The sequence below is a fragment of the Megalops cyprinoides genome, chromosome 25 (assembly GCF_013368585.1).
Source record: "Megalops cyprinoides isolate fMegCyp1 chromosome 25, fMegCyp1.pri, whole genome shotgun sequence".
Lineage (NCBI taxonomy): Eukaryota > Metazoa > Chordata > Actinopteri > Elopiformes > Megalopidae > Megalops > Megalops cyprinoides.
The window spans coordinates 15,955,238-15,980,560 of NC_050607.1; the positions used below are offsets into that span (position 1 = coordinate 15,955,238).

At 48.8% G+C, this 25,323-nt stretch overlaps 1 protein-coding gene across 3 annotated transcripts in view; it reads right to left on the reverse strand.

The window, feature by feature from the left end:
* The window catches only part of flncb (filamin C, gamma b (actin binding protein 280)), a 53,601-nt gene that overhangs the window by 11,034 nt on the left and 17,244 nt on the right, over positions 1 to 25,323 (reverse strand). Inside the window, exons 3-31 of one of the 3 annotated variants that reach the window (XM_036519930.1) lie at positions 22,255 to 22,352; positions 19,635 to 19,785; positions 19,365 to 19,483; positions 19,159 to 19,236; positions 18,750 to 18,912; positions 18,450 to 18,650; positions 15,915 to 16,052; positions 15,685 to 15,811; positions 14,779 to 14,915; positions 13,393 to 13,586; positions 12,378 to 12,491; positions 12,112 to 12,255; positions 11,547 to 11,670; positions 11,242 to 11,402; positions 10,864 to 10,954; positions 10,522 to 10,691; positions 10,127 to 10,244; positions 9,601 to 9,860; positions 7,768 to 8,365; positions 6,258 to 6,431; positions 5,167 to 5,329; positions 4,728 to 4,888; positions 4,055 to 4,222; positions 3,798 to 3,921; positions 3,237 to 3,393; positions 1,970 to 2,159; positions 1,809 to 1,832; positions 1,417 to 1,664; positions 824 to 916 (exon numbers count right to left, since the gene is read on the reverse strand). In XM_036519930.1, coding sequence (XP_036375823.1) covers positions 824 to 916; positions 1,417 to 1,664; positions 1,809 to 1,832; positions 1,970 to 2,159; positions 3,237 to 3,393; positions 3,798 to 3,921; positions 4,055 to 4,222; positions 4,728 to 4,888; positions 5,167 to 5,329; positions 6,258 to 6,431; positions 7,768 to 8,365; positions 9,601 to 9,860; positions 10,127 to 10,244; positions 10,522 to 10,691; positions 10,864 to 10,954; positions 11,242 to 11,402; positions 11,547 to 11,670; positions 12,112 to 12,255; positions 12,378 to 12,491; positions 13,393 to 13,586; positions 14,779 to 14,915; positions 15,685 to 15,811; positions 15,915 to 16,052; positions 18,450 to 18,650; positions 18,750 to 18,912; positions 19,159 to 19,236; positions 19,365 to 19,483; positions 19,635 to 19,785; positions 22,255 to 22,352 — 4,688 coding nt within the window. Of the gene's footprint in view, positions 1 to 823; positions 917 to 1,416; positions 1,665 to 1,808; positions 1,833 to 1,969; positions 2,160 to 3,236; positions 3,394 to 3,797; positions 3,922 to 4,054; positions 4,223 to 4,727; positions 4,889 to 5,166; positions 5,330 to 6,257; positions 6,432 to 7,767; positions 8,366 to 9,600; positions 9,861 to 10,126; positions 10,245 to 10,521; positions 10,692 to 10,863; positions 10,955 to 11,241; positions 11,403 to 11,546; positions 11,671 to 12,111; positions 12,256 to 12,377; positions 12,492 to 13,392; positions 13,587 to 14,778; positions 14,916 to 15,684; positions 15,812 to 15,914; positions 16,053 to 17,724; positions 17,848 to 18,449; positions 18,651 to 18,749; positions 18,913 to 19,158; positions 19,237 to 19,364; positions 19,484 to 19,634; positions 19,786 to 22,254; positions 22,353 to 25,323 lie in introns of all 3 variants that reach the window. The other 2 variants (XM_036519928.1, XM_036519929.1) reach the window with 2 other exon arrangements.

Sequence of the window (25,323 nt, forward strand, 5' to 3'; positions counted from 1 at the left end):
AATTTTGCTTTTACTTTCTGAAGTGGCACACAGTCAAAACCTATGAGGCTCAGGCCTAGAGGCGAAGCCAGTGAACTGCGCCTGCCCTTTCACAAGGGGAAACCGAAGCTCCTTAACATGACTCATCAGATATCTTTAGAGATGGCAGATTCCCAACTAACGGAGAGCGCTCCGCTGTGGCGGCCAGTGCATTAACATAGTGAGAGCGTTACGTGCCAGTTGGGCTCTGTGGGTTAAGGCGCGAGGGACATCGTGACACAGAGTGGTGACACACCGATAGGAGTGGGTGACAGACGAAGGGGTGAGGGACGGGGCGGAGGAGCGGAAAGGAACGAGCGAACAGAGGGATCGGGGAGAGAGGGAGGGAGGGAGGAGGTGGAGACTGACAGATATACCCTCTACGATCTCTGCCCTCAGCGCAAGAGAATGTCCTGCCATTTACAGAAACAGGTCAGGGCCATTAGAGAAAACGACCCGTTCCCCCCTCCAATCTAAATCTCTCATCGAATGGGAAATCTGAGATGATCACTTTCGGGGGTCGAGTGATTATCTCTCCATTCGTGAGACTGTTTTTCGGTTTGACGGACGACCCCCCTCCAACAAGCTGTATCTCAGATCTATGAATCAAGAACTCATCTTAGCTAGTTAGCTGTTTTGCAGAGATACAGAGTCTTTTTGAGAGAAGGGATTAAAAGGGTAAAAAGAGAGGGTATTACTGAAAGTTATATGGTAAGGATAGTGGTGGGAGTGACAAAGAGCAGATTTCTTTCCAATATTGTGGGGAGTGATGAAGAGAGGGTGGTTGGGGGTGTTTGGTTTATACCCAGTGGGGGGGGTAGCCCTGGTACGGGGCATAGGGTTGGTGTAACTGCAGCTTGTCACATGGTTCCTCGATTATAGGAATGGTCTCACACGCCTAGTGGGAAGGTAAGTCACATTTTCAGATGATTAAAAAACACAGTCACACGTCAACATGCACCAACCAACAACAGCTGCAAACCATCTTTAGGGTCACCCATGGCTGCTACACATGCAAGTTTCCATTTTCAGGAGGCTCAAATGTCAATCTAATATGAAGTTGCAGCCTAGCAAGCTCATCACATTATAATAATGTTCCTGACATCGCTGAATTAACCTGGGTAGAGAAGTTGTACCTACACCTACTATTTAGGTTCTCATACTGTAAGATGCTTGTCACATCATTACAAATTAATACTGTCCAATCAGCAATTGTAGTGCTGAGACATTAAGCCCTGCATCCAACACTTTGTTGCATGTTAAACTATCATTTCTTGTTTGACGGTTAAATAGTCTTTAGCCCCTTTGGAAAAAGACTGTCTCAATGTCTGTTCATATCAACTGGAAAGCTTCCCTTTTACCCATTACCCACAATGCAATGGCGCAGGAGGTACTCACCACCACATGGAAGGGGCTGTTGGGGATGTGCTCTCCACCGAAGCGGATAGTGATGACGTACTTGCCCGGCTCAGGGGCAGTGTAATAGATGTCAAAGGTGCCGTCAGAGTTCTCCACCACATCCACATCCAGCTCCGCCCCATCAGGGGTAGACACCTTGCAGGTGACCTTGCCTTTCCCAGCAGCCTTTGCGTCAACAGTGATGACCGTCTCTTCTCCGATCTGGATGGTGGGCCCGAGACCAGCACCTGTGGCGGTTAAAATCACAGCGGATACGGTATTAGAGACCTGACTGGCCTGCATGTGGAGCACACCTGTAATTTGCTAATGCTTTTGAAGCATATTTGCATTTCCAGTTTTGATTGACAAGGGTAAAATTCGCAGCTGCTTACCCAATCCGTGTCCTCCAATAGACACTGTGAATATAAAGAAGAAAACAAAAAGTCAGAAGAGGTAGCCTCTTTTTGGGCTTTGTCCAGTTCTAAAGGTGTGTCCATGCCAAGGCACGAATGAAAATGCGAGATGTGAGATCAGGGGGCGGAGCCTGACTGACCTGTGACCAGGCATTTGCTGGCGTCGCCGGTGGGCAGGGCATGGATGCGGTAGGGCGAGTAGGGGATCTCGTCTCCACCATACTTGATGGTAATGGTGTAGCGGCCCGTCATGTCCGGCACGTAGGACACAGTGTAGGTGCCGTCCCGGTTGTCCCGGATGTTGGCCTTCTTCGGCTTGCCCTCCGGGTCCTGCAGGGGAGAGATCGGCTTTTAGCACCATTTTCTGCTAACGTGACACTTGAATGCTGGGAGGTTTTCACTCATCTCCTTTTGAATGGATAAGATCGCCTCTGGTGTGTTGATTATGGCCGGTTTACATTACATTAAATTACATTATTGGCATTTAGCAGACACTCTTATCCAGAGCAACTTACATAGGTTCCTTTTTATGTTACATGTTACCAATTTATAGAGCTGGATATTTACTGAGGTAATTCTAGGTTAAATACCTTGCCCAAGGGTACAGCAGCAGTGCCCCGGCGGAGAATCGAACCAGTAACCTTTTGGTTACCAGTCCTCCTTTCCACTATGCTACACTGCTGTCCCTATTTCGATTCAGTCTGTGTTTACAGAGTGGCATTTTCTAAGAGTTAGTCATACACCTCAAACCACATGGATGCATTAATCAAGTCTCATGAGTCAGTCTACACAAAGTTAATGAGGAACATTTAAGGGTCATTTAAACTCATTTAAACAATGGGGGGTTTCCTACATGCAGGCCGCTTTAATTCTGTACTGCCTGGTCATTTCAGGAGAAGCTCACTCTTTCACATCTAAATCCCCCTGGCTTATTTCATCAGACTGCACTACAAGTGTCTGCAATTAACCCTAGCATGCAATCACAAGGAAGATCTTACTGTAGATATGAATACAAAGCCACAAAAGACACTTGTTTTTTGTCATGGTCGCCACTGCCTCAGCTGACTGGCCTTCTTTCAGTATTCTCTCTTTTATATGAAGGGGGTGTAACAGGAAGTGATGTGTAGAGAGTATCATGCATACAGAGAGTGGCTTGATGTTTCAGCAGCTTTTTCAGAAGTCTTAGAATGAGCGGAATCTTTAAAATTCATATTAATGTTTTTTTTTATTCCCCGAGAATTTGAAATTAGTCAAGTTTGTGTAATGACTCGCAGGTAAGTGCCGCCTGACCCAAAATTCTCAGAGCGCACATTGAGGTAAAGGGGGATGAGAGGTGGCCTCTTTTCCCACACCGACAGACCCAAACGCCACTTCCTGCCAGGACAGGAAGTGCTTAAGAGGACTCACCAGGATCTGCACGGTGAGCAGCCCCTCCCCGGCGTCGCGGGCGTCGATGGTGAACTCCACGGGGAGGCTGGCGGGCACACCCGAGGCGTTGAGCCCGGGCCCGCTGGCGCGGACCTTGCTGGCATCATGAGCGGGCAGCGCCTTGACCTTAAATGGACTGCAGAGAGAGGGGTGAGAGACGGGGAGCGGGACAGGACAGTTAGCAAATATAGAGCTCCAGCTTTCTTTTAAGAACAGACTGCTCTCTGTGGCCCTATGTTAGCCAAAGCCTTGAACACACCACACACAGGAAATGCATAGGGCCCATCTTAAGCCCCCCCCATTTTCATTGACTCACAATATTCATGCATAAACAAGGGTATTATTACCATTCCAATCATAATTTTTTTTGCTGTTTCCGTAGCATATGCATACACTGATGTATGCATAGGCTTTCTGTGATAGGCAAATTACAGTTTAATGTGGTATAACGATGACCTTTAAGGCACTGCAGTGCTTAGGTTTAAAGACCCTGGCCTCCATACTCCAGGTGTGTTTGACAGTCAGAGGTGTGGTTCTCACCTGCGGGGGACCTCCTGGTCAGCATACTTGACGGACACAGTGTATGGACCATCCTTGGCAGGGGTGTAGTTGACTGTGTGTGTGCCATCGCCATGGTCACTGATGTTGACCGGCTCAGCCACGCCTGTTGTCGAGGAAATTGAGTAGTAATCACAGCAGCTCACATTCAATAACTGTCCGTTATATGTGTGCGTATGCATGTATTTGTGTAGATGTGTGTGTATGTGTGTGTATGTATGATTGTGATTTCCTCTCACCTGAAGGCCCCAGCAGCTTCACCTCCAGAGGGGCCACGCCAGCCTTGCTGGCATCCACAGTGAAGGTCTGTGGGACATGGGCCCTCACCCCGCTTCCCAGCCCGGGGCCCGAGCACTTCACCTTGCTGGGGTCCACCAGCTCCCTCACTGGCACCCTGAATGGACTGCCTACAGGGCAGGGCAAAACACAGCTCACACATCCCATTACATTCACTGCTTTAATGTGTCCTTTCATGGACTTTTAATTACTTTGAATTACTCAGTGCCAGCAAGTTCAGCTGTTCAGGGCCATTCAGAAGATACGCAATGCCAATTTGACAGGTATGCGGTGTAAGAAGAACTTCTAGATTTAGACTAAAGATAGTGATATTTTTGGAAAACTTCAAAATAATCTTCACTGCTTCCTCTGTGTTTTTGGTGAATTCAAGTTCAGCTTTAGACAACTCTTCATCAAACGCATTCAGATAAATTAAGATTTTTGAGCGATACCAAACAGCAGATTAGGATTCAAATTGGGATTCGACCACTGTCAACACATGCCAGTGTAAGGGTTTTTCGACAGCCTGTGAGCCATGTCTGTGAGGGGCTTGAATCTGAAATTACTGCAGGAAACTCTTATCTGTGGATTGGACTCCTTACTGAGCAAACAGCCAGTTCAGGTGTGAGGGGTTACCTGGGATAGGCAGTCCTCCAAAGGTGATGTTGACGTCGTAGTCGCCTGGAGTGAAGGGGATGTACTCTACGCTGCAGCTGCCATCTTTGTTGTCCTTGCAGGACATTTTGGCCTCTGACGTGCCCTCAATCGCCAGGCCCAAACCTCCGGTGCCAGCGCCCCTGAGAGAGAGAAAGAGAGAGACAGACAGAGCAACCTTTTAGACAGAGAAGCCTGCAATCGGAGCCAATGAGATCATTCTGTTGTAACCCATAGCCATAGTTCTGGTTTTTAAACTGTGCTCGTGCAGGTTCATATTTATGCTAATTAACCCAGTTCAACTCAAGTCAAAGCAGGAACAGAAAAAAAGCAAACAATGTTGTTCACATTTCGATGAAACTGTAGCCCATTTCCGCCCAACTCACGTATATCAAATTCAGTGAGCACGCTCAGTGCGTACCTGGTCTCCACGGTGAAGTGGTTGGCCTTGTTGACCAGACCTTCCTCTAGGCCGGGGCCGTAGGCACGCACGCGAGTTGGGTCGCACCCCTCAGTGACCGCCACCCTGAAGGGGCTCTTGGGCACGGCGACGTCATCGTACAGGACCTCGATCAGGTGCATACCTGTGGGTGGCACAGCATAACACAAGACCTGCAGGTTTAATCTTCTTCATACACCACATTGGAGTCTGGATCACACCTACCTGCTCATAGCCAAATATCACAGGGTGATCCGATCTATCAGTTTACTATAGGACTGTGAATCATTTTGAACAGCCTTTAAATAACAATGGGAAGGAGAGAGGAGATCAACGCAGCCTTTTTAACCCAGTTTAGAATATGGACCAATAGAGCCTACATCCTAACACTCACGATACTATAGAAAGTCAATCAGTGTCCTCTGTAACAAACAACTACCAACTGCTGCAATAACCTACATGGCCTCCATTCACTTCTCACCGAATAACAGCGCCTCCTGCTGTGGAGGAGGATTGATCACCGCTCTGACCTGCAGAGGCATGCAGCCATCTCTCCTGGTGTAATTCTCTATTAATAATCGGTGAGGCGGGCCTGCCTCGGCGATGACCGCGCGCGGTATTCCTGTTGGCGTGCCCCTGTGGGCCGCTGTGTGACACGCGCCCTTGGTGGGGGCTGGAGAATCTGCTTGGATGCCCCAGCTATTTATACCCCCTGTCTTTCTCTCTCTCCCTGAAGCCCAACCTCTGTGCCCTCTGCTGCCTGCCTCTAAATGGAAGAACTGGGTCTACCAGAAAAAAAAATGACCCCACTGCATTACAATCACGAAATCCGAAAAAACTAAGGTCCTTCTCCAATATCGGAAAGACTTCCATACAAGTTGAGCCTGTTTATGAATTGTGAAGTCCTAAATGATAGAGTTTCTGGGCTTGAAGAATTCTGTGTGATCCTGATCCTGTTTGAAAACAATTACTGGAGAAGGTGCTGCTTGTTGCATATGTTTCTGTCATCTGTCATCAGTATCTCTTACCATGTGGGGAGTGCGTGTAAAAATGCTCTGGCTCTGGACTCTTACCATCCTCGAAGGCGGTATATTCCACCCGGTAAGTTCCATCTCCCTTGTCGGTGATGTAGGTGTCCGTGTTGGTGCCTGAGGGGTTGACGATCCTGGCCTTCACATGGCTACCCCCAGTCTTGTTGTGGGCACGGGCGTCAACAATGAAATGCGTGGTGACTTCCCGGAGGACCCCTGTGAACACAGACGGATATTATAGCTACCAGCTTTCCTCAGGTAGCAAAACATGTGGTACTGTTTGCTATGTCCATCTCTCACAAGGCCTTCTGGGTAATGAGCCTTTTACTGAGACCCCCTCTGAGCATTGGCAGCTTTCCAGTTAATGTATAACATTTACACAACCCTAATGAAATGTTGTAGCAATGTTCTTGTATGAGTGCAGCATCGTGCTTATGCTCAGGAAGTGCATATAGGTCGGGATATGCATAAATATTCAAATCAGTACAAATCAGTTTTTACACAGTACTGCCTGTTTACAGAGTTTACTGAATGTTTACAGCACTTTAGTATGCTGAGGATTGACCAATCAGGGCTTAGTTAATTATTTCCCAGACCTGCAAACATGAACCTGCAGTGGTTGGAAACACAAGCCCATTGGCTCTGCAGGAGACAGCCCATAAAAATGCCAGTTCCCCTCCACGGCAAACAGTGCGCGCCGTGCGAGGCCTGCGGTCGGATCGCTGCGGTTTAGCGCTGTTTATTTTCCCTCCGAGGCAGATGGAGGGAATGTGCTCTCGGAGGGAGGAAAGGAGAGGGAGTGGAAGGGGGAGGGAGTGTCCCAATCACTGCTGACCTGAGAAAGGTCTCCTAATGAGCTCTCACAGGATGGGACGCTGAGGACATTTTAGCTAAATAATCAGTTAATGAAGATATTAAAACCACTCCACTTAGCTAATGCGGTTTTGTTTATTTGGCCAATTAGCCTCTGTTTTATTAAGAGCTCGGCATGTAAGCACAGCCAAGGAGGAACAGAGGGGTGTGTTCCTCGGTGTGTTCCTGCAAAGACCCTGATTGGATCAGACCACATGAAGATGACAGCAATGATTGGTTAAGATGTTTTAAACTTGTACCCTGTGCATTAGGCCTAGATAACACTGTGGACCTCTTCCTCTTTCACTTCCTCTTCCTCTATACAGATTCTCCTGCAGTTTCTGACACCTTTATAACTTCTGTTCAGACTCCTCCATGTTCCTTCTATCAGACATAACTGTAAGTTAGTAGGGTGGGTATGTAGCATAGGTGGTGAGAGCAGGTATGGAGGGAGGTGCCAGAACTGTTGAGCCTTCCCAAGGTATTGTGGGCCCGACTCAATGAAACACCAATAAAGGGAGGTGCCCACTTCATAACCCTAATGATATACCAGCATCTACCCCCTAATTGTTTTCTTGTATTATAATGGTGCATGTTACCTTGTTCATGTTAGATGCTACAGTGGCATTGGGCTCGGTTGTCTTAGCCGAGTGCTTATCCTGTTTTTATGGAACTAATATTAAGTTCTGTAGTGGCATACCTCTGGGCTCCACCCCGGGTCCGTAGACTTTGATTCCACTGGTGTCGACGGCAGGGTCCACCTGGACGCGGGCGGGGAATTTGGGCACAGCGTGGCCTCCGTACTTGATGGTGATGGTGTACATGCCATGGAAGGGCGGGGTGTAGGTGATGGAGTAGGTCCCGTCGCTGTTGTTCTGGATGTGCACCTCGGCCTTGGCTCCCGAGTCGGAGATGATCTCGATGGTGAGCTCGGCGTCGCCCGCCTTGGAGCAGTCCACAGTGAAGCAGCAGGCCTCGTCCGCCTTGCCCCGCTCCAGGCCCGGCCCGCTCGCCGTCACCTTGCTGGGGTCGAAGGCGGGCTTCACCACGGCCTTGAAGGGAGAACCGGGGATGTGGGTCTCGGCAAACAGGATGTTGATGGCGTATTCGCCGGGCTCGGTCGGCAGGTAGGACACGGAGCACGAGCCGTCACCGTTGTCCTGGCACTCGATCTTGGCCTCGCAGGGCCCCTCCACGGTCAGGCCCAGCCCGCCAGTCCCCGCCCCCTTGGTGTCGATGGCGAAGGGGGCCGGCTTACCCACGACCCCGCCCTTCAGGCCCGGGCCATACGCTCGCACCTGAGGAGACAGGGGGTGGCAATTTGTGAGCTTAACAGCGACAGCCACACTCAGGAGTTCTGAGATGTGGAAAAATGTCAGACAGCAATAAAACAGTTACATCTCGACAGTGTAATTATGCTGTCTGTGCAGCACAGAACATCACAAGGTAGTTCTATATTCAGTACTCCCTTGCTGTACTGCGGCCTTCTGCAGTGTAAAATGACTATAAAACTGTGACTTCCCACGCATAAATACAAGGAAGTGGATCCAACAGCAGGGTTATATCAGGGGAGGGCTGTGCGCTTTCAGCCCCTCATTAGACAGGAGTGACAAAGGGAACATCTGGAGTGTGGAGCACAGAGCCGGTGCGGAGGTCAACCCCCATCTGTCTCGCAGTGATGACCTCACCCCCACTGTGTAATGTTATTCAGAGCGATCGCCCCCACGCGGTAATGAGCAAGGGGGGGGGGGGGGGGATGAGGCTTGGACCGTACCCAACCTGAAACGCAGCGGCCAGGGTCCGACACGGTGATTAATATGCTTGTACTTATTACGGCCTTCCACCCCCTCCGGGGAGGCCACGCTTAATCAATCACACGCTTCAGCTGGGAATAATGAAGGAGCGCTCAGCCCCCACCAAGCAAGAACCGAGCTGCTCTTGACTGTGACAGCATCTTTTCCCTCAACACCTTGGGGGGTGGGGTGCTTTTCCCTCAAGCCTTGCTGAAGTCCTGTCGTAATGCAATCCTGACGAGGCTGTAATGTTAGAATTTTAGCTCTGCTGTCAATGCCTTTTATTAATATCAATAAATCAAATCCCCACCCACCAGATATTAAGAATGAAATTCATTGCCCTGGCGCTTAGAGGCAATGGATGATTTAAAGTAGACTGAGAAGGCCCACACTCAAAGTATGTGCTTCACATTTATTGATAGAGTGCAGAGCTTTCCACTCCATGTTAAATTCTTCACCAAATGGAAGATATGAAATCCTCCCACATTAAAAGGTTGTATATTCCATATATATGTTTTGCACTACTGTTGCTGTTTGTTGTAACACTGTTGTTGTACTGTTGTCTGGTATTTGCACTACAAGAGATAATGGAACCAAAGTCAAATTCCTGACTGGAACTAGAAGCATGCTTGGCCAATAAAGTCTGATTCTCATTCTACACTAGCACTGGTGTTAAAATTAGGAATGGGTGTAATGTAGCTTGGTTCCAGGGCATGTGGGGTCGGTCCTGACCCTTGTACCTTTGAGGGCTCGGGGGGCATGACCCCCTCCACGGCGAAGGGGCTCCCAGGAACGGGGTTCCCGTCGTAGCTGATGTCCACCTTGTATTGCCCCTCTTCGGGCGGGATGTACTTCACTGAGTGCACGTCATTGGCGCCCGTCTCCACCTTGCACGGGATTGGCCGGCGCGAGGGCGAGGTGATCTTCACATCCAATTGGCCCTGACCGCCAGCACCACGGGTGTTGATGGAGAACTCCTGGTCCTTCCCGACGTCAACTTCTACAGATGGGGTGAGACAGAGAGACTTCAAGATTAGAGATCTGGCTTCCATGGCACACTGAAAAGCTACTAACAGGTCTAAAGAAAGTTTCCACACTGTTATTCTGCTGTCCTCTCTACACAGGTCACTGTAGTACTTTTGTAACTTCTTCCCATAAGACATGTACTCTTTATTTGATTGATTCATCCCAGCTCAAGGACAGCATCACAATGGATTCTCTTATTATCACATTTTATTATCTTATTATCTGCTTCCTGCTACTCACTGTTGTTGAGCCCTTGCACTTTGACCTTGTTGAGATCCAAGGCAGGAGCCACAGTGATGTTGAAGGGGCTCTTGGGAATGGGATCGCCACCATGTGTCACAGTGATGGTCATATTTCCCTGAGAGACAGAGAGAGAGAAAGCGAGAGAGAAACAGATTTGCATTTAGTTTCAATGGAAGAGATCTAAAGGCCTACACACTGAATCCACCACAGATGTTTGAGGGTGCTGAAGACACACAGAGCGAGAACGGTAGAGACAGCCTTGCACAGTGAACACCCAAAGGAGGGAAACGTTAATACAGGTTGCTCTTCTCCCTCCTCTCTAAATGTCTCTGCCGAGCTGCATTAGCCAGCGTTTCAGCACCCCTCTAAGACAGCACAGAGCACAGACTCACCTGCTGCAGTGCCGTGTACCTCACAGTGTACGAGTAGTCGTGGTTGTCGATGATCTCGAAGTCCTGCACGGCCGCACCCTTGCCCGCGGCAGCAAACTGGACGTCAGGCTTGGCCTTGCCCGCCCCCTTGGTGTAGATGGTGAAATGGGTGGGCTTGCCCACCTCCACACCTGCCATATGCAGTCAATGAGCCATTAAACATTAAGGTTTACAGCATACACTTGGTATACGTCAGATCAGAATCGAGCGACGCAAAGTGAGCCTGTTTTTTAGTGATTTCTCTGGAAATTCAGTGGAATGTAACCTAAAGCGGGGGCATTGCCAAGGTGATGGGGGGCGTACCTGTCTTGTTGAGTCCTGGGCCCTCTGCCCTGACCTTGGCCGCATCGTGGGAGGGATCCACTTTGATCCTGAAGGGGCTGATGGGAATTTCCTATATTAATGGGCAAAAATAAATCAGGTTATTACGGTCAAAACAATCCTTTCATAACACATGCGAAATTACCGAAATTACAAAGGTACTCCTACTGCTGACAGACAAGGGCTTACATTTTACAACCCATCCATTCATATAGCTGGTTAGTTTCTGAAGCAGTTCATGCTAATTACCTCACTCGGGGGCACCACAGTAGTACCCCGCAAAAAAAGATTAGACCAAGGATAGACCCCATAACCTTTTGGTTAAGTCCATTTCCAACACCACAACCATACACTGCTCACCTGGTCAGCGAACAGCACCATGATGGTGTAGCGCCCCGCACCGGGTGGGGTGTATTTGACGGTGAAGGTGTCGTTGTCGTTCTTGATGATGTCGAAGTCGATGTCCGCCTCAGCCGGACCCACCACGCCAGGAGCACACTTGATACCAATGCTGACGTCTCCTGTGTGGAGGCGCCAGAGATGGAGGGGTGTGGTCAATGATTGGAGGGGGAGGCGCAATTGCAGGCAATTGCTGATCATTCATGCATTATTCGTGATTAAACCCTCTGTAAGGTCCCGCCTCTCCACCAGAGGCCCCGCCTCACCTTGCCCAGCCTCGCTGCAGTCCACAGTGAAGTAGGTAGGCTCGCCGGCCTTGAGCCCTGTCTTCTCCACTCCAGGTCCGTACACCTTCACATTTTCTGGGTGGCTGCCCTCCCCAATCATCACCTGCACAGGCACAGGGTGCATAGCATTGGACACTGGAGCTCATTCACACCCAGATCCGACAATTCACTCATTAGCATTCTGTAACTCTGTCAGTCATTGTCTGTTTCATTTTATTGCAAAGGACATGATAGCAAAGGTAATTAGAAAATATTTATCTATTACTAATTACCTATTACTAATTAACCCCCGGGGCCATTTCAATCATAGATAGATTATGGGGGAAATGAAATTAAAAGTAAGGGGGAGAAAGTGGGACAGCATCCATGTACACAAACAGCAAAGGGAAGTAGTCTGAAATACAGAGCCTGTGGAAATATGAACCATGCGGTGCCATATTGCCACAGTCTCTGTCCTGAGTGTCCAGAGTCCGTAACGGGAAATCTTCATGATAACAGCAATGTGGAAGACCATGAATGTAAGGGTATCTGATTGGCCTCTCACCCTGAAGGGGCTGTTGGGCACGTTGACCTCTCCCCAGGTGATGATGATGGTGTGCTTGACAGGCTTGGTGGGGACGTAGACACAGGCATATGTGCCGTCCCCTTTGTCCGTGATCTGGATGTCAATGGGGAAGCCCTCGGCGTCCTGCAGAAAGTCAAAACAATCCGTTCTGTCAGAGGTCTCACAGGGCACACCCAGATGACAAGGCGGGTTCAGGTCAGCTGGAGCTTTTCCGGCACAATCTCCAGGTGATGCGGATGTAGTACCTGAGCGTAGATCTTGAGATGGCCCTTCCCGGCTGCGCGTGCGTCGATGGTGAACTCGGCAGGTTTGTTCACGATGCAGCCTGTGGGTTCCAGGCCTGGGCCGAAGGCCTTCACCTGTGGCGGGAACACAACGGGGGGGGGCCCCTGTGTTAGTCACCATCACAAAAGAGCACCACCTGGGACTGTTACTCAGTGATGGTTACTGTCTCAAAGGAGAATCACCTGGGACTGTTACTCAGTGATGGTTACTGTCTCAAAAGAGCACCACCTGGGACTGTTACTCAGTGATGGTTACTGTCTCAAAAGAGCACCACCTGGGACTGTTACTCAGTGATGGTTACTGTCTCAAAGGAGAATCACCTGGGACTGTTACTCAGTGATGGTTACTGTCTCAAAAGAGCACCACCTGGGACTGTTACTCAGTGATGGTTACTGTCTCAAAAGAGCACCACCTGGGACTGTTACTCAGTGATGGTTACTGTCTCAAAAGAGCACCACCTGGGACTGTTACTCAGTGATAGTTACTGTCTCAAAGGAGAATCACCTGGGACTGTTACTCAGTGATAGTTACTGTCTCAAAGGAGAATCACCTGGGACTGTTACTCAGTGATAGTTACTGTCTCAAAAGAGCACCACCTGGGATTGTTACTCAGTGTTAACCGCTCCCTCAAATAAGCATCACCTAGGATTTGTGCCCTGTGCATACCACTGTTCGCAGACCTTGAAGTCAGTCAGACTGGGAAAGCAGTTCTGACTGACTTCAGTTTGTAAGAGAATCTTTTATGTTCCAGAATAATTTCATTACGGACGTGTGGGATGGAAAACGAGGTGAGGAGAGAAACCACTCCCACACAATATACCACAAAACTCCACTGACATTATGCCGTTTTGACTTTTACAAAGCGATAACCACCACAGAGAATTGCATATGAATATGGAAGAGAGAGTGCGGCTAAAGGGACACATAAGGGAGGGTGTTGACGGCGTAGCCGTGACGGGAGTGGGCGTGGTCTACCTTCTCGGGGAAGACGTCATTGGCCGCGGGCAGGATGTGGGCCATGAAGGGGCTGTCTTTGATGTCCTCGTCATCGCAGATGACATGGACGGCGTAGTCGCCAGGCTCCGTGGGCCAGTAGCGCACGTCACAGGAGCCGTCGCCCTTATCATCACATTCGATCTTCGCCTGGGACGGGCCCTCGATGGAGAAGCCTGCGGGTCACATACATAATGAGATCACTTCCGGGCAAACACAAGCCCCGCATCACTGCTCTGAACAAATGCCAACCCACATCATAAGCCCCAAGTCGAGTTCACAGGGGGACAGAATTAAGCGGAAAGATTGGAGAGAAACATGTGTTATCAGTGAAATCACATCTGAGCTGAGCTGGCAGTTCAGGCTAACACAAACCTCCGCGCCACTAACACTCTGTAAACACGGCCTCCAACAGTACTATAAAACCTTGCAAAACAGCTCAGGGCTTGGGATATTTCGAGGAGAAACAAACATATCCAGAGACAAACCTTACATTTTGTTTACTCAGACAATGCTATCGCGGGATAAATCTGAGAACATTCATTCTGTCTTTTGTTGTGCATCCAGAGGCTCTTTTTGTCCTCAGTATAAATTTGCTCAGCCTGCTGGAGGTCATGACCCTGGTTTCCTTAGTGTTGACAGACAGAGAGACAGGAAGGCTGGAGGCAGCTGGCTCACAGCACTGCTAACTAACATCAAGGCCTGTTGTTCCCCCCCCCCCCCCCCCCCCCGAATTCTACTAGTTACCCTCCCCCACCCACCACCCCACACACAGTGCTTTGCATGGGATGGAAGGGGGGTGGGAGGTGGAGGGACAGATATTTATGTGGGAGGAACAGAGCAGCCACTTCTTACTGGAGGCCACAAATCAGACTGAGCCTGGCTGGCCAATGAAAAATGAGATTGTGACGGTTTATTGGGACACCCTACACTCCCAAAGGTGGCTGGGCTCAGACTGCTTCCTTTTCTGCAATGTTCTGTGTTGGAGAGAAGACAGTATACAGCACTATAATGTCTGAGAATTGTTATTCTTGCAAGAGGAACCTGGAACCACTTGAGTTACAGAATAGCTGAGGACAAAGAGACAAAGTGGTCTTTTGGAATTAGGAAACACTGCTGTGGGTCCACTTCAGCTGTGTATGAGAGCTGTCTACTCCTTTGATCTTGATTTTTTCCTAATATTCAACAGGCGTTCTTCAACCTCAGCAGCTGTGATAGCCAATCCAGCTCTGAACAACAGCGTCTGTTTGCAGTCCAACAGCTCCATCTTGGCTCTTGCTCAGCAAATACATCATCGCCATCTCTGCGGGACCACAGCAGAGAAGCTCATCTGCATTACCCACAATTCCCCTGGCTCACGTTACTTACCCAGAGTTCCCACTTCTGTGCCGATAGCTTCCACCACGAAGTCAGCTGACTTGCCCACCATTCCGGTCTCGAGGCCGGGACCCCAGGCTCGAACCTTCTGCTGCCCTGGCTCTTCACTGACCTCGACTTCAAAGGGACTATGGATACACACACACACACAACAGGCCATAATGGTCATAATTCAGTTATGCTTCCTCAAGAGGAACATGATTTTGGCTCTAACCCCCAACTGTAAGATGTATCTCAGATATGCAGATGGAAGTTTGAAAACTCCAAGGGGGGAGGTGTGAAGACTGAGATTCCATGTTTACGCTGGAAACATGCTGGCCAAGAAAGCCCTGGGATTCTTTGGGTGTGATTCATGTTAGAAAAAATTTAACATGATCACGCTGTGCCCTATGCTGTAATCTGTTACAGAGCTGCAATGCAATGTGTGAGATGCGTGCACTCAGAGTCACCCTGGGGAGCTATTCCGCTAACAAATAACAACGGCTGTGTTGAGTGTGAAATACTGTCAAACACCACAACACCGTCCCAGGCCCAGAATGGAATATTGAAGTGGTCATGTCCATTTTGTTACACCCCTGTGGAATGCCAAAGTGGTAGCGCCCATTCCAGTGTACCCCTGCTGGATATTTCAGTAGCGTAGCCCTTTGAGATTTATGCCTGTGGCGTGTTGAAGTGGTAATGCCCATTTTGGTGAGCCCCTCTGGAATGTAGAAATTCTCATGCCCACTCTGTGGTATGCTGAAGTGGTAGTGCCGACTTGCTATGTTCCCATCGGTGGAATACTGCAGTGGTTGTAGCCATTTGCTATGTTCCCCCTGTGGAACCCTGAGGTGGTAGAGGCTATTCTATGGAGCCCCCTATGGAATTTTGAAATGGTACTGTCCATTGAGTCCTCACCTGCGTGGAATGGAATTTCCTCCCCAGGTGATGGAGACGGTGTATTTTCCTGGCATGACCGGGTAGTAATCGCACTCGAACACTCCGTCTCCCACGTCACGCACCTTCACCGGCTCCTCTCCTCCTTCTGTGAGCACACAATGCAGTTAGCACCATGCTATATCATGCTATAGCAATCACAGTTAGCGCCCACAGAGGGGCCACATGGAGGTGGGGAAGGCTGGACTTACTCGGCCCCTTCACCACGACCTTCAGCTCCCCACTGCCGGCGCCCTTGGTGAACACCTTGAAGTCGGCCACCTCCTTCACCCGGACCCCCTTGGGCTGCAGGCCCCGTCCCGTCGCCCGGCAGGCATTTGGGTTGCAGGCTGGTGTGGGGAGGAGGAGGGTGAGAAGGAGAAGAAGTGTTAGGCTGGTACCTGAATTTCCACTGAGAGGCTAACACAGCTGGAACAGCTCAGGGGTTAGCGAGAAGTCCGCTGCGAAGCGGTCACACCGGCCGCCACACGGAAACAGCAGGAGATACTCCTTTTACAGAGGAGCCAGAAAGCCTCCGAAAGCAGAAACCCAAAGGCTACAATTGGCAAAATGCAGCGCAATACATCAGAATTGCACACAACAAAACTGGAACAGATCAATAAAAAGCACAAAAGGCTAATCCATTACTGAGATGGGTTTGAGGTACGCTGCACCAACAGAACGGACTCAACAACTCTGTCTTCTACTGCATGTAGGAACTACTGTATGTACTTATTATGTATTTGTAGAAATTCTTTTGACAGGCAAGAAAAACGTTTGATGAATGAGTCAAAATATTTAGTCACTGAGCTGATGTAAGTTAACCATGGGGCACCTAAATCTTTTCAGGAAAAATAAAAAACCGGAGGAAAACAGAATGTATCAGTCTCTGCTTTTGTAGAGAGTGGCTTTCAACAACATTCAAAGCCAAGAATGCTTTCCATCTGGAATAAAGCGGTGATTACCAACAGTGCACTAACGAGCATTCCCTGTCGGTAAAACAGTCCGGCTGTCAAATTCCCCTTGCCACTTCAAAGATTACACAAAGCAACTGGTTCCTCTGTCCAAAAAAACAGATCTCAGCAAGATTTTCCGATTCATCATGTGATTTTTTTTCATGACCAGCTTATAAAATCGTACCAAAAAAATCAATCAATGTGTGAATAGAAAGTGTTTAGTAGTTAAATGGTTCATGTCTAGTGGCACAATGACACAATCATGTCGAAAAAGAGACAAAAAAGAACTTTCTCAAGGTTACTCAGGGAGGGAAAAGGGAGTATCCTGAACTCTCAGGACGTGAGGAGGATGAGAAGAAGAAAGATGACAAAGGTCCCGTGCAACGGATTAGCCCTGGCTTTAAAACCTCAGAAACCTGGCCAGCCATGGTGACATTTCGCTCTGGGCGAATAAAGAAATTCCACTGACCACTTCATTTGTTTCAGTGACTTCATATCTGTATTATTTCATTAGTGTATTTACTAAACCACAAAGGGTGTATGTCAGTGTTTCTGAGTTGTTTCATTAGACTCACAGATTGTTTTGCAATTCAGGGTTGATATAATTACATCCACGCTGTATTAATTATTAGTTTTCAGTAAAGATAAATAAAGGGAAATAGGAAATAACATGCAGTCTGACTTGGAAGAGTACATGGAAACACCTGCTACGGCTCACCAGAGGGACAAAAATGCAGACTTTGTCTGCAAACATTAGGAAATTCATGGGAAAGAATAGGACCTTGGAAATGTCCCTGTATGGCGAGCAACTCTTAAAGTCACACACACACACACACACAGCCAATCACCACTTCTGGCATGTTTTGCTGCTCTCTCTCTATCTCTCGCTCTCACTTTCGCTCTCTCTCTCTCTCAGCATGTCTCTGTCGGCTGAAAGCTGCTCAGAGCCAGGATGATAGAGGGCAAAGCGCCAGCACATGCCAGCAAGCTGGGGGCGAGCCCCAGGGCGAGGGGCAGTTGCAGGCCAGTGTAGCACAGGCACCGGCCCCCCACAGACCATACTAACTTGGTCGTCTGGGTTTGGGCGGTGCTGGGGGTGGCACTTTCTTGGCCATTTCTGCAGGTGGAGTGCGAATAGCCTGAGGGGCTATCTTAACCGCAGGCCCGGCGGGAGGGGGCATTTGAGGAGCTAGAATGAGACAGGCAAGAAGAGGGAAGAGGGTTTCACACAGGCCTGGCCCTGCTGGACCCCAGCAGGAACTCAGAACAGGGCCTGAAACTGGCCCGAGAGGAACTCCTGTCATCCATTAGGAAGCCATTCCCATTGGAGGACTTTGGAAAACGTATTCGAGGTTCACCATTGTATTTACACATACAGGTTGAAAAAATGTATTGGTCCAGATCTTATGAATGGAAAAAATGTGTTTTGTGGTTTTGCAGTTTTACTACTGTTTAGGAGTTTCTTGTTTGTTGCCTGTTGCAATAAATCAGTAAATTAGTCACTCTGTGTGTAATTAACAATTATAAACCAGACTGGACTACATGTATGATCACAAATCATACAGTCGTAAAACTCCAAACTATGAATACATCCATTTCCTTGACACCTATATCACATGAGCTCCTTCGTTAGTGTTAAATTAGTTGTGTTCCATGTGAAACCTGTTCATTTGGTTAAGAGAGGGGGTAGGACAGAGGGAATGTCAGAAACTGTAATTACTGAAATTAATCAACCAATCGAAAACCATGCCAACATTGGGCGGAGAACAGAGGTAGGACAGAAGGGCTCACCCTCGGAGATGTTGACAGTGAAGGGGCTCTTGGGAATCTGCTGCCCGGCAAATGTGACGTGGATGGTGTGGGGCCCCTCCATCACGGGTCTGTAGGTGCAGCGGAAAATGCTGTCCCCCTTGTTCTCCAGAACGACCTCCACCGTGTCCCTCCGGCCCTGCGGGTCCACGATGGCCACGCCCACATCTCCCGCCCCGGCACCTGCGGGACGAAGGAGAAACACAGGACCGTCACCCGCCACCAGAGGGAGACGCAGGATTCCAGCATGGGACAATGCTATGCCCTCGCACTCTCCCTTACCTGCGGTGTAGATGTCGAAGTAGGTGGGCTTGTTGGCCACGTTGCCCACCGGTTCCAGGCCAGGCCCGCGTGCCGACACCTTGTTGGGGTCTCCCATCGCCTTGGAGATGTTGACCATGAACGGGCTCTTGTCGATGTCCTGACCGGCGAAAAGCACTTTCACCTGGGGGGGGGACAAAGGACACTGCATGAGGCTCAAGCATCCTGTTTGGAGGGTATCCTGCCTGACTGAACCTGGCACAGGATATGAACAGGAAGCTGATGTTTAAACATAATACAGAACACTGAGGAGAAATGACACTGCCTGTCTGTCTAGCTGTTGACAGACAGCCTCCGCTCTGTAAGAGCAGACCACAAGTAGCATACAGATGGCAGTCTTTGCATGCTGGTGACACTGTGATATTGGTACCTTATGAAGGCCCTCCACTTTGGGTACGTAGGTCACGGAGTAGGTGCGGTTCTTGTCATTGTTGGCGACAACTTTGGCCTGGTTAAAAGCGGCAATAAAGAACAGTAAGATACTAATCCACGCAGTAGATCCATCTCTGAGACATAACAATCCGTTAGCATTGGAAGGGTTGGTTTTAACCCAGTTCTAGACCGGTTCTAACCCACCTCCTCTGTGTGTCCCTCAGGGTCCTCTACGTACACGAGGACCTCACCCAACCCGGCCTCAATTGTCTCCACGGTGAACTCTGCTGGCTTCAGCACGATGTTACCCTGGGGCTCGATACCTATGAGGGAGGGGCATAAGCTGTCAGTCTTTGAAAGACGCATGCACGTTGGACACAGTCCAAAAATGCATAAGTTACTAAACTGACAACCACTAAACTGACTAACACTGATTTCACACACTGTGGCATTAAGTAGTACTAGTTCTCCCACCTGGTCCGTAGGCCTTGGCCTTCTTGGGGTGCAGTGTCTTGGCGCGCAGTGGGGCTCCAGGCTTCAGTTTGGCTTTGGGGAACTGGGACAGGTAGGTCATGACCGAGTGCTCGTCCACATTGGGATCCACAATCTCCTCGGGTGCGATAACCTGCAGAACAGACAGGGAGGGGGGAGACCCAGGGTCAAAGGTCATACATCACTTTGTAATGCAGAGAGACCTAAGGTCAAAGTGTAGGTATCTCTAGAGAGAAGGTCAAAGGCTATATACAGTATGCCACAAATGACTGGACAGAGACAGATCCGGGGTCAAAGGTTATATATCCCCAAAGCTTAGACAGGGACAGGGGCAGACATGGGTTAAAAGATCTATGTAACTCAATCTCATTAAAGCAGATATGTCACTGATGCCAGTTTGTGGGAAGTTACAATAGTAAAGAAGTAATGAAAAGAAACTTTTCTGACATGAGAGTAAAAAGTCATTATAATAAGTCTGATTATGTGCCCGGTTTTCTGGAAGAAGGTCGCATATTAAACCCTCAATCAGAATCATTTTCAATTTTCTCTCAATCTGGAAGACAGTGGATTCATTGATTGAATACAAACAGCTTAACAATGCGTTCATTCACAGGGGAGCTTCAGAATTCACAGCACATGGCTGTTCTGCAGAAGTATCATTAATAGAGACATTAAAATGCAATCCCATTTAATAAAGAACATCTGACTCACATTAAAAGGAATCAAAATCTAAAAGACGAGAACCAGACACCACCAAAAACCAAAACCTATTAATCTCAAATCAGTGCTAATTCATGGTGGTGAAATATACATGAATGAAATGTCTCTTTTTTTCTGTTTGTGGGGCAATAACAGACGGCACAAAAGAATAAGAAAATAGATTTTGACGGTGTTAAGTTGATTGAATGAGAACAGCAAGACAAAAAAATTCACTTCTTGCGAAAGAGTAAGACACTGGAAAGAAAGAGAGAATAAAGGGGGATAGAAGAGAGGGGGGGAAGAATGGAAGAAGGAGAGAAGGAAAAATAAAGAATGGGAAAAGAATGGAGGAAAGGAGAGAGGGAGGAATAGAGAAAGAAAGGAAGAGGAATGAAAACGAGGGAGGGAAGGACTGAAACTGGGGTAGAAGGAGAGAAAAGGAGATAGAGAGAACACAGGAGGAATGAAAAGAGGGGAGAGAAAGAGTATACAACAGGGGAGGGAGAGAGAGCATAGTTTTTCCATATGGCCAACACATGACAGGGTTCTAATAAGGATGAGATACTCTAACACTACCCCATAAATTACAGGTGTAAAGAGCATGTTTTCTGTTGTTACTGTGGAGCTATGTCACTGAATGTGGTCTTCATTATGCACTGTGGGCCTGTTTCTCTAAACAAAGGAAGCATGCCAAGGAACACAGAAAGCGTGGTCTGAATTATGGCAGCAGAGTACCTTAGATGGCACAGGCACATGTAGATGGCAGGTCTTTCATACAACATGAAAAGCACCAGCTAAAAAAATATTTTCACAGTATTTCTGAACAGAATGATTCCAAAAAGCATTTCCACCGACACACACCCTCCTGAATAACTGCTAATTGGGATGTGCTAATTTGTTACAGGGTTGTTTATCGTCAAATGGGACATTTTTGTTACTTAACAAAACACCATCAAGGCCCATGCAATTCTCCATGAAGGCAGCCTTTTGACAGAAACCACCGTGCCTCCACTCTCCTCATTCCACTGATCTCCTCTTTTAATAGCCAAGCACTAGTCCCAGGTTAGCCGTGCTAGCGAAATAGCCTGTGGATAACGGCTGAGTTATGGAGAGCAGGGGACCGTTCAGAAAGTGTTTCACAGCAGGAGGGTAACTAGCAATGTTCATGGACAGTCCGTGCATAGAGAGCTTATCCCAGTTAAGTACGTTGACCACCAGCCATATGTAAGGCTATGTGAATGAAGCAGGCCTGCTACGAGGCTGGTAAGCTAGGCCGAACTCCACCTGGCTCATCCCCACATGATGTCATAGCGTAACACTCTCTTCCTGCTAAATTTAACCCCATGCGGTAGGGCCGAGGAGCAGGCCCCGAAATAGCCCGGGGCAGTATTTAACAGGCTTGCAGGGTGAGCTAACGACCCCTCCCCCCCTCCCTCGCCCCTCCTTCGCAGGGAAGGGAAAATTAAACTCGCCCGCTAGAGAGATTCCTGGGAGCCGGTGACTCCAGCCCCTCGGCACGCTGGGAATGTCCTGGGAGAGCGACGGGATTCAGAGCTAGCGTCACCCACCTCATTCAGGCAGCGGTGACCGTAGGGAGAACACCTTGCACTTTCCATTCAGCCGGCATGGACCGTAGTAAGAACGCCTTATGCGGTTCATTCAGCCAGCGCTGATCAAAGCATATTCAGTTCAACCAGCACTGACCGTAGTAAGAACACCTTACATGGTTCATTCAGCCAACTTGAACAAAGCACATTCTGTTCAACCAGCACTGACCGTAGTAACAATTTGTATTTTGTATCCCCCCCCCACTTTCTCCTTAGTGAGCAAAGACTGCAGCATAGCACCTGTTACAGGTTCACAACGCACCTGGTGAGCGACAGAGGGGCTCAGGTGGCCTTACCTGCGGCACGCCCAGCCAGTCGTCCGCCTGCTGCATGGCCTCCCTGGCGTTCTCCACGGGCTGGTTGGGGTCCCAGGTCTCCCAGTCGGGGCACAGGCCTGCGGAGAGGGGCGGAGACCAGAGTTGCATTACGCGATCCCGGCAGTGCCGCACTCCCACGATGCCCCCCTTCCTGCACGACAGCCTCCACGTGTGTGCTGGGGCTCCGTCGCCATAGCGCCCCGGCGGACTGACACGGAGCCCCCCCCTGCTCCGGCGCCGATTTACTGGAGCCAGGCTGATCCACGTTTTAATGGGAGCCTCCTGCTTTCAGCGACGCGGCGTTTCACACTTTTGTAAACACGCCACGGCGCTACCCAGAATTCCCCACCGAGAGGGTGTAATACCATAATCAGATTAGCAACGCTCGCACAGAGCAGGAACCTAAAAGAGCCGTCGCAAGGAAGGATCTCATTATCCCGCTCGCTGATAATGCCGCTGCAGCGTTACGTCAATGTTGAGCGGACGTTACGCACAGTTTTCATCACGCCACTGCTGGAGGGCTAAATATAGGTGACACATGCTCTACTGTGTCCTTCTGCATGGAATATCTGTCCCTGGAAAACCCATAACATTTTCACAACGTACTCATAATGTTGCCACAACATTTCAAAAATTGTAGAACTAGTGAAAGTAAAGCCCGTTATTGCAATGAACCCACTGCCTGGAACTGACACCACTGTGTTCTGTGCTTATCTGTAGCCTGTACGTTTGAATGAGAGGAGATGCTACCGCTTGTAAACTCAAACTTATTACGCTCCAGTGTAACACCAAACACTAACGCTACCTGTTGCTCAAGCGCAGGCTCCATTGGTGGGGTGTCTGATCTGATCCACGCTCCTGAACTAATGCCACTCAGAAATCCATCGATACTCGTGTCTCGGTGTTTTCACCACAGCACGCTGCCAACAGGTCCTTGAGCACGGTATTTCACCTGCGTTGTTTCAATAAACACGCCGGTGTTTAAACTGACAACACGCGGCAATGCACTTTAGGTGATGTATATCACCCTGAATGTCATGTAAATGAACGTGAAAAATAAAGCGCCAGCTCTCTTCTCTCACAGATCTCTCACAGAGTTCTGGCGAACGGAGGTACACGTGAGATTTAAAGCAGTGTGTCACAGTGTTCCTGCGTGTCACCTGTGAGTTAATTTATCAGTGCTGTTATCATAACAGCTTCACAATAACAGATGGGTAATGTGTGCAATGGCCTACATGTAATGGGTAATTCCCTATATGTAATGAAGAATGCGCAATGTGTGTAATGTCCCGTCTGTACTGAATAAAATGCAACTTTGCCGTGTGATTCCTTTCGTAACTGACAGGTCCTCTCTCATTATGCTACCAACTGTATGTATTCGCCTTATAAAAACAAAAAGAGAAATGGTTTCTCGAGGGAGACGCTTTGCAAAAGTCTGCGTGCTTTCAGCTCCTGAGTTTAGACTCGAATGGTGAAATGACACGCATTGCGCTTGTCATCGCTGTTGTTATTATGGCTGTTAAATAGAGAGGGAAAGCGCTCCCCTGTATGGGCATGACCGCGGCCTACTGTTTAGCGCTGCTTAGCGTCAGGGCCCCGGGTCTTGTAAACACCTTAACGCTCGATCTCGCCGGTTCGACTCCACACAAGGGAAACAACCGAGAGATTCCCTTGCAGAGAACATCGCCGCTGTCGGTATTTAACACGGGACTTCATGCATTCCACAAAATGAGAAGGAATGAGGGTTGAAATACGGGGTTGTCTCCACTGAATTAATTAAATCTCCGCAATCTGTCACGGCACAAACTAAGCCTCTGCTAAGAAGGGAATGTATAAGAAATACTTTTATAGGTCAGTTTAGATAACTATCACCTTTTTGTGATTAGATTTATACGCAGTGTGTACATTACATCATTAATTGATTTTTAAATTGATTGTTTAAATACATATCAGACTCATTTTTGAGATTATAGTAATTATGGATGTATGTTGTACTGTTTCTGCAAGTAAGATTTTGAGTAAACTGTTATAATTAAATGTTTCAGTTTATTTTGGGTTCCCCTCCTTCCCCGGGGGGGTCCCACCAGAACAGGTCCTGGCTCCTCTGTCTCCTCCACACCTCTTTCACTGAGCAGCTCGTGCCAGATCAGGCAGACTCCTGCCCAAATTTGGAGAGCCGCGGAGAGAGGCTAAAAAAGAAAACCAGACCTGGGCCTAAAGTTATGACGCGGGCCCCCGCGGGCTTCACCCGATCCGGGGCAGCTGTCGGGGCCGTCCCCCCAGGCGGGGCCTCTACCGCCCCAGGGGCCTCCAGGCCGGCGGTCTCAGCGTTATCTCCCCAGGGATCTGAGGTTTGTAAGTCAGCCCTCATTCATCTCCCCATCTCCTCCGATGGGGTTATAATGAGGAAAGGGCTGCTTTCGATTAGGGGAGGCCACGATGACTCATGAGCACCTACTACGGGGCCCCCCATTGCATCGGGTTCGACCTTTTCAGCCCCCCTGGACTTTGCGAGTGATCTCTCACGTTACCCCCCGCGAACGGTTTGATTTATGAATTTACATATTGGACCTGATTCATGAGTTCAGGTTTTCAGTTATCCATCCACTTCTGTTTTCTCCTATAGATTGCCTGAGTGAAGGATTTGTTGTGATGGATGTTGTAGCTATAGATACAGTGAAAGCACACAACACTCAAGGGCATGTGGCCCCCTCCCCCGTACAAAGTGCCCCCCCCCCCCCCCCCTCCCCAACTCTTTAAGCTGACTATTCATGTATCTACAGTGGTGTCACCCCAGGCAAATCTCTGATGGATTCTGTGACTGAAACACAGACCTCATCATGCATATTTTTCTGGTTAGCTGCTGTGACGTTATTGTGCAGTCAAACTGTCTGCACTGTGTCAAATCAGTTATGTTCTCCTTCGTGTCAGTGGATAAAGCTTTGAAGCTTCTTTTTACATGTCACCCATTCTATCCACATTAAGCTGACAGAACTGTACGTTCCCCTGTGTAAGTTCTCATGCCAAAATATCCTCAGACAGGCAGCC